This window comes from Papaver somniferum, chromosome 1 (genome assembly GCF_003573695.1).
Source record: "Papaver somniferum cultivar HN1 chromosome 1, ASM357369v1, whole genome shotgun sequence".
NCBI classification, from domain to species: Eukaryota; Viridiplantae; Streptophyta; class Magnoliopsida; order Ranunculales; family Papaveraceae; genus Papaver; species Papaver somniferum.
This window is the reverse complement of record NC_039358.1, coordinates 72,577,879-72,587,089: the sequence shown is the minus strand read 5'-3', so window position 1 is coordinate 72,587,089 and position 9,211 is coordinate 72,577,879. Positions and strand designations below refer to the sequence as shown.

General features: G+C 35.6%; 1 protein-coding gene across 2 annotated transcripts; it reads right to left on the bottom strand.

The window, feature by feature from the left end:
- Positions 1-3,588: 3,588 nt before the first annotated feature.
- Positions 3,589-6,972, bottom strand: LOC113290585 (UPF0307 protein plu4061-like). Of its 2 annotated transcripts, none has more exons than XM_026540178.1 (5): positions 6,524-6,972; positions 6,315-6,415; positions 5,830-5,993; positions 5,480-5,593; positions 3,589-4,125 (listed from the first exon to the last, which is right to left on the bottom strand). In XM_026540178.1, the coding sequence occupies exons 1-5, from the start codon at positions 6,901-6,903 to the stop codon at positions 3,964-3,966; spliced, it is 921 nt and encodes a 306-aa protein (XP_026395963.1). In that variant the 5' UTR covers positions 6,904-6,972; the 3' UTR covers positions 3,589-3,963. The 2 variants fall into 2 exon arrangements, with proteins under 2 accessions (XP_026395963.1, XP_026395968.1); XM_026540183.1 differs by lacking the exon at positions 3,589-4,125 and adding an exon at positions 4,158-5,337.
- Positions 6,973-9,211: the final 2,239 nt, after the last annotated feature.

Sequence of the window (9,211 nt, the reverse complement as noted above, 5' to 3'; positions counted from 1 at the left end):
GGAGGAGGATTTATAGAAAAAGATGATGAGTAAAATGGATGGGATATCGTATGGGAGCACATGTTACTGTGTATATATAGTGGTCCCACCGACTTGACCAATTCAAGAAATGATGTCGGCAGATTCAGGCAGTATTCAATAAGACTCTGTTTTTTGTATGCATCCGACCACTAAGAAAATGAAAAATATCTTCTTAGCTGCTCAGACTCTCTGTTGCTTCGGATGAGAGGAGGAGGAGAAGATATTTTGCATGGAGCAGAAGAAAAGGCAACAGATTCTATAAGTAACGTATATGTTGAATTCAATGTAAAACTGAATTTGCAGTAGTCTTCTGCAGCGTAAAAAAGTTTGGTCTAATTTCAGTGTCAGGACAGGAATTAGTTGGATGATAAAACAAGGAAGGTGATGCATCATGTGTTTCAAGTTTGGACATTTCGCATTCCTTTCGTATCTTAAACACTTGGAGCTAAGAAAAAAATTTGTGATTCCTGATATGACAAATTACTCATCAAAAGGAATATGAAGTCTAAACAGGTTTCATATTTTATTAACTCACAGAAACTAGACATAGGATATGAGATCACGCAGACTAGTTTTTGTTTACGATATGAGTAGCCGTTTTGGTGTCTTTTCTCTTTCTGTTCTGGGGTTTTCTCCGACCACCTTTTCCATACTTTGAAATGGCAAATGCGGGAAGGATCATGTTGGCACCAAGTCAAGTATGGCCAGCAACGTCTCTCCGAAATTGACTTTTCAGTTAAACAATGGAAATCTAGAAACTGGGATATATTCCTACCTGGTTCGTTCTCTACAGTTAATTAGCCACGGAGACTCCGTAAATTGCTCTTAATTTACCTTATCCACTTTTGTTCTTCAAACACTACGAATAATTAAATTGCAATGACTTGTTTTTCTTCTCAAATTCCTGTTAGACCTATGACATAAAATTGCAAATAGTACTAGCTGTAGCTGGTTCCAAATAATAATAAAACGAGTCTAAACAGCCCGCATATTATTACTTGACCTGTTTTTTTTTTTTTCTTGTTTAGCTTGATATATCAAGAATCGCACATTCACACTTAACAAGCTCAGGTTGACATCATGATCCACAATTCAAACAAATTGTGTATCAGAATGGCCCTTGAGTCACCTGGATGTTCCATTTATTTATAGATTTCAGTACAATAACATATCCTCCTCTCAAATTGCTGATCAATTGCTCCGAGGCAACTCCTCTCCCAGAATAGTAGTACCTGTAGCGAAACGTCCCTTGAGTCGCCAGATATCCAATATTATAAAAACATAAAACGCCCCCATCTTTTCCTGTATAACTAATAAAATAGAATGATGACCATTAAAACAAAACCATTGTAGTCTAAGGTTCCTCTCTATCTGTAGAACACCTAGCTGAAGTGATTGCAACAGTGTCAGTATAGTGGACGATGTTCACTATCGAGAGAGACATCCAGAAGTTGACCTTTTCACCTTTTTCCGATCAAAATTCTGTGTCCAAATGAAAACAGTCCAAGTATTTTAGCGGACCGTCCATGAAATCCTTTTTGGGCGACGCGACAAGAATTGGGAGCTCTATGTGCGTCGAATACTCCTTTGGAAGGATAATTTAAAGGCTTGAGAGAGGAAGAACATTAGGGAGGGGCCATCTAGCATCCAATTGACGGTACATGGACAACTGAGGGAAAGGTGTAAAAATTACGAGATATGAGTGCTGCATGTAATATTCTCATCAACCAATTTGAGAATTTTTCTTTTTTAATAGGCCGGTTCCCCACGACACTTGTTAGCAAAAAGAAGTAAGTGAAGTGGTCCACATGACACTTGTCATCAAAAGAAGTTAAGAGAAAAGTGATCCCCAAAAATTAAAATAACATTCGACTTTCCCAATTAGGAAACTGACCTATTTTTTTGAAACTTTTATTTATAGAAACTGGTCTATTAAAAAAGAACGCAGGGAGTATTAATAATAGACGGAAACACAAATTCATAGCATCTTGCTCTTTCAGTGATATTTCACCTTCATATTCACCCGCAAATATCTCCAACCTTTAATGTCTATCACACTCACAGCAGTACTGTGAAGCAGATATACTGTTTCCCTGGTGCTGGTTTGCATTAAATATCTAGGCTATTACGACCAAACAGGCAAAGATATTTTCTAAAAAGTAGTAAATGAAATGACATATTTTTTAAAAAGAACTAGAATCCTTGCCTCTTGTTAATTTTAAAGAATCAAAAATTCATCAGTGTATAATACCATACAGGTATGTATAAGCAAAACCTGATTATATTACTCTTGTTTGTTTCTTTATGTAAGTTTTATGAAAAGGCGCGTCTCACGACTTACCGACCAGACTAAATGACAATGCTTAGCTCTGTTTTTAACTATTTTATCTGATCTTTTTCATGGTAGTCTACTTAACTATATCAATTATGGACTACGATAGATATTTAACCTGTTGTCTCTTGTATTCAACTGCATGGATGATGGAGTTAGATACTAAGGTATATTCTTTGGGATCATCTGTCAGAAAAATATATGACCACGACATGCAATGCATAAGAGGGTGCCCAATCTTGGCAGGCCAGCGCTGATCATGATCTTATATGTATCTGGTACAGAAGAAACTTATGCAGTCCATCTATCTCTTTCCGTTTAATGCAAGAATCGTACACTTATAAATGCTTGATAACTCGAACAACCGATCATGAACCTTCTCTCTAGTTTCCTATTATGGTGGCTAAGCTCTGGACAGGAAACACCATTTAAAACATGGTCCAACCCAAACCCCACAGTATTAAGTAGGGGTTAACTGTAGCCCCTACACGAATTACTTAGATAGTGCACTACGAGACACTTCTTTTTTTTTTCTTAAGTTTGCAGAGTAGTGCCTCCTATTACTAAGTAGTACTCCCTTCGATTCTGGAAAAGAGATACTATCACTTTTTCATTTTAGCCTAAAAATAGGCCAAATTAAAAAAGTGATAGTATCTCTTTTTCAAAAAACAGGGGAGCATTAAATAAGATTTGGTGGTGCAGCTCAGTAACAATGCAGTGGGGTTTAGACATGGTGTGGTGTGTTGATGTAGGGTGTAGTGTACATATAAGATCTCGTTTTGTAGTTGTTCAGTTGTTATTATCCATTTGTTCCTCACTCCTACAAGGTTATGACTAGGATGGTAGGGTTGGATACAAAAATCTGAAAGATACTACACAACTACCCCCACATTCAGATGTTTTAGCACCCAACACTTAGATGACTTTATTCACATATTCTAGTGTATCTAAATTCACACCAGACTGTCCTAATTCATTTAACCCTTCCTATACTATCATCTTTAATAAGCAATTATCACCGTTAAGCACGTTTCTGAATGACCAGATTAGCTAAGACTCAAGCTAGTATTTCAATGGCGAATCAGGTTCTAATTAATCTTAATTCAAATAGAAGACTTCTTAGCTTTTAGCTATCTTTAGTTCATGCAGGCTAGTCAGTCATGAAAGGCACTTTCTTCATTAAGCAAGAGTGCAAGAGCCAACATGAATAGCCAAAATCATGGGTTTCAACACTGTAAACACCGAAAAAATAATTTTACTGCAACAAAAATTTTGATACTTGAGGATGAATTCTTCTACATATAGTTTACAAAGAAATGAATCTTAATTTTGGGTCTTTATGCACCTTGGACTTGGAGATCTTAATCTGAACTAAAATATTTAGATCTATTGAGGGATAACAAAACTTTCTAACGAAGATAAACTTACCAAATAAAATTAGTACATACCTTTTTAAGCTTCGGGATAATGGATAAATACCAAATATTCCATGAGGACCACGAATGACTGAAGGGATTGGATGGTCACATCTGGATGGCGTTATCAGCAGATTGATTCCCTCTAAAAATCTAGCCTCAGAGATAAAGAAGAATTAGCTGTATGAAAGTGATTCAGTAACTTAAATCAGATGGCATTTGCTTCGCAAGAGAATGAAGGAAATCAAAGAGTGGTTTCCTTGCCCCAATCAACGCCTTATCAGAAGTGCCTTCATTCTCACTATTGAGCTGGCGTTCTTCAATAGAATGTACTTTTCGAACAAGTTTTCGTAATTCCTGATAGAGGCCACCTCAAGAGATTTAATGCTTGAGCAAGAAAAGAAACTAGACAGTTAAAGCAACGTATTATGATTCCTACATCATTTTTCTCATGTGGGTGATCCATATAGCACTCACAAGGAATGATGAAACTATAGTGATGCTATGATACTTATAACTAGCGTGGGAGACCATTAGTGAATCAACTTGAAATAATTAGTTCCACATTTGAGTCAATATCAAATGTGAAGTACAGACCAACCTAAATAGTAGCATTAGGGTAGTATCTTAAGTTCATGTCTATTGAGTATCAAACTGTCCGGGCAGTAAAACAATAAAGCATACCATGAGCCAAAAAATCACAACGTAAGGTGATCAAACAAATGACATACCATTAGGAAGATACGGATACTTTTACTAATATATGTCACGCAGTAAATATTCATGATATAAAAACTAATAGTATGTGAATGTGCAGGAAGCTAACTTATGGTTAAATGCTTAGAGCAGAGACACTGGGTTGGTAAAGAAACACTAAATAACATGGACTGCAAAGCAATATTTTACAATCAAACAATGATTTATATATGCTACCAACAGCTTTTTCAGTTATTCAAGTTTAGAAAGTGCCATCCTGACTTTCTCTTCTCATTTTCCCGTCTTCTCATTTTGCTATCTAGCAAGTATTCTCTAGTAGCCAATTCAAAGAAAAAGCAGTACCTCAGTCTTGGGTTCTACTTCAGATTTATTGTCACATCAGTGCATTGGATGATCATAAACTAAAATAAGAGAGAAAACGTCCAATAAACCCAAGTAGTGATGATGTAGACTCTAGCAATATGGAGCTTTTAGAACTAATGTTGTCTCCAGTCCGGCGTACACCAATGAGCAGGAAGTTAGGAGTGAATGGATGCGAGAGTAGCATTAGTTCCATGAGAGGGAATTTGGTGATGCGCCTAAAAAGAAGAACAGCAGGCCTTCTTTTAACCCTCAATCAATACTTCCATACTTGCTTTTGAAACGGCATCATCCCATTCCCTCCATATGCAGTGGCATAAAAGTGAAACGAGACCAACTTCTTTGATGTTCAAATGATCATTTTAAACTATAATACCGAAGTCATGCAGGGAGCATCTAAGGAGAAATTCTAGGTATAGAAGTGATGGGTAGATTCATGTTTGCAAGGTACACTTTAGAGTTCAGAAATATCATGTACTTCGCAGAGATGAACTAAAGAAAACAAACAGAAGATAATGCTTATGAGTGATGAAACACAATTTCTCAAGACTTTAACTGTTTTGGCAATTCATTGATGAGAAACTTGTAATATGCTACTCAGACAATTACATAAGAGAATTTGTGGTTAATTTACCTGACGATCAAATTCAACGCTGTGAATGGAATAAACTTCGTTTGTAATGTCGGAGTCCTTACTCATCAGCCCTTCACACCATCTTGTTGCTAGATCAGAGTACGGATCTGACTCCTGAATTTGAACAAAGATGCAAAGATCATTTGTCGAGAATAGTGAAAGTAAACAAGATTCTAAGAGTTAGCTTATATTAAATGGTGTGTGTTTTTTCTTTCTGCTTTTTTACTAGCTAAAGGTTGAGCTTTGGGGACTGCCTTCAGCAGGCTCCATATTGAAGTAAAAGTTCAATCACATAATTTTAGACAGTTGAATGGACACCATTCTATGCCAACAAGTGAACCGTATCCTACCTCCTCTTCTTCCTCAGATTCAGAATCTTCCAATGTTGGCTCATCCTCTGCGACAGTTTTAGTTGCTAGGCCAGATAAAGCTTCCAGCATATCCATATCACCATCTTTTGTAGCCAGAATTAAAGCATTCATCAATTCAGCATCCACATTCCGCAGTAATCTCCCTAATACCCAATGAGAAAAAAAATTCAGCTAAAAAGCTTAAACTATAGTTTTCCTTAATAGAAACCTCACCAAGCATGCTCACCGCAAGTGAGAGCAACAGATATTAGCGCTCATTCAGATTAATAGGACTGATAAAATTAGTACACCTACCCGGCTACCCTAAAGAGTTTGCCAAGATACCGATGATACATAAAATGAAGTACTTATTCCTAACGTTTTCACCTTTTACCACCCAAATGATACTTCAACCAACCTAGAAATTTCCAAAATTTCTACAATATTCTGAATTTTGATAAACATTACAATTTTTAATTACTAACCAATATAATTGTGTTGTCTTCGTTTGCCTTCTCGAACATCTGCACCCAATCTCTTGACCAACATGATAGCTTCGTAAACTTCTACCTCTAGTGACGCGATTCTGAAACAACCCAATTCAAAATTTAACCAAGAGAAAAAAAAAACAGATAAGGTTGAAACTGAAAATAGCCAAATAAAAGATAATTAGGGTTTTTAATTGAAAAAATACCTAACAATTCGTTTAATCTGAGCCTCAGAGAAAGTAGCAAGTTCCATTCCCCATTTAACAGCTTTACGAGCTTCTCTTTTCTTCTCATTTCTACTCTTATCAGAAGCAGAAGAAGAATCAATTTCATCTCCTTCTAGTAATGTTGAATCAGGTAATTTCAAAGCATGTGATTTAAATTCAGATTTTCTGTTACAGAGAGGAAGTGTAATGAAGCTAGTAAGTTGCCGCCGTCGTTGTTGGTGGTGGTTGTTGTGGATTGACGACGAATAGGGGGATTTATCTGGGAAGAAAGTTGTGAGAAAACGAAGGATTGATGAGGAACAGGATGAAGATATTAATGGGTTTTGTGTTCTTATGAATGGTTTTACCAACTGAGCCATCTTTCTCTATCTCTTGGTAACTGGTGAGAGCTTTGAGAAGCTTGAAGAGTAGAGAGGGCAACTCTGGAAATTTGGGTAGAAGGGAAAAGAGAATGGATGAAGCTGTTGTACGCGTGTCAAAGGCCCACTAGAAGTCAGTTTGGGGAGAGGATTTCAAAACGATTCCTATAAGCAGAAAAATTAACTTCTTACGGAGCAAAATACATTTGCTTCCGACTTCTGATTCTGATATCCAAACGCACAAGTCCTATGAGAATTATCAAATGAAATCTATTGAAAGTCATCTTTGATGGGCAAAATAGATTTTCCATTATGGTAACATGAATTGTGCGGCCGAAGAAGAAGCGTCATTAAGACGCTGGCGGTTAAAATTCAGTCGTTAGGTTTTAAACTTTGCTACTAGCAACTTAGCCTAGGCCATCAAAGGGTAGTTTTCTAATGGTCATCCCAACGGTTATGTTATTCCCTCTGTATATATTACTCAACTTCATCCTTCAAAATCACAAGACTCTTTTATCCAATCGATTTTCTCTTAATCCCGATCAATTTAATTTTGCAAACATGAATCCTAATTTTGTTTCTCCGGAGGAAGATATGGAAATAGATAAAACCTCGCATGAAGAAGAGCAAGAAATGTATGTAGAAATTATGCGCCAAATAAATGAGGAGGCAAATGAGGCTAGAGGGCGACAAAACTTTATGTAGCAATTATATCATTTCAATTCACATATTTTCTACATTTCAAATCTCACAAGGATTTCTTTAAATATTAAAACAGTTATATCACTGAAATGAATATAATTTTGAATTATATAAATATTCAATTTAAATTGATTTCAATTCTTACGTTTTCTGCACTTTGAATCTCACATGGATTTGTTTTATTCACAATAAAGTTTTTTCGAATTTCACACTAAATTTCCTGAAATAAGCAACAAAGTTTGCGGTTCAAGGTTTCTTATAAAAGAAGATGAATCAATTTGCAAAAATTTCCTATATTTACACTAGATTTTATATATGGTGTGTAACAACAAGGACTCACCTTTTGGAGAACTTTCATGCAAAGTCATGCGAATAAACGTTCAACCTCATAATTTTCAAATAAATTCTTCAACTAAAAATTGGCCTTATATGTTGTTGCGAGCAAGCAAGTCTGAACAAAACAAAACGAACTGTGACATTGATAATGACTTGTTTTCAACAATCATAAATTTTTTCCAAGTTTTTAAAATTTTGATTTTTTTTTAACTTGTTGTGATCTTTAATAAAGTTATTTTTGTGAATTGCATGGACGGAAGTGTAGAGAGGCTGGCACTGAACACAGGGCGATTTTTTCTAAATTTAATCCAGGTCCATTGGATGGTCTGCAACAAGTACCACCTAGATCCCATACTTCCCTTTTATAAGCATTTCCGAGCACTTTAATATTTTCTTCACTGGAAACAAATTCAACTCAACAAGTGCATATTGGCATACCTATTGGTAATTAATGGAACAGAAGCTTGAACAATGAAGTTTGATAGTAAAAGTAGAACAACTGTAGAAAAAATCAATATTGATTGAATAATAATATGAGAAACTACGTTGGACTTGTCTCGTATTTATAGAGAAAATAGTACAAATAACTCTAAGACTTTAATTTGGGAAATAAGAAATCCTAAAAATAAACAATTTCCTAGAATTAAACAAGTTCTACAAATAAGAAATTTTAATTCTAAAACACTTCCAAAAATATAAAACTCTAAATATGTAATGTTATAATCAAGCCTCCAGTTTAAAAAGAACTCGTCCACGAGTGTAATACTAAAATAAAATTAATCGGAAAGGTATTCACCCACTTCACCATAAGTGTGAGCTTCCTCCAAATCAGGGGGGTTCTTTAGTTAAATAATCATCACTTGCTTGAATCACAATAGTACGAGATTGATTAGCACGACATTCATGAGATTGGTGATCTGGTTGTTTGCACTTGTAACACTGTCGGCAGTAGCACGAGATTGATTAGCACGACATTCATGAGATTGGTGATCTGGTTGTTTGCACTTGTAACACTGCCGGCAGTAGCTTTACATTGTGACGCCAAAAAATGCTCTTCTAGTTCATGTTGTATTAAATCATCCAACTGACCCATGCAAAGAATTCTAAAAACATTTGAAATTATTTAGGTATAGACTTTGGACATAGCAAAATAAAAAAAATTGAATATTCATGAACGTGCTATATCAAGACCAGTGCAATTGTTATTCTGAAAAATTAAAAATACTCACCAAGTGTTGTTGTATCATGGGTCCCAAATTCGCCAGCATTA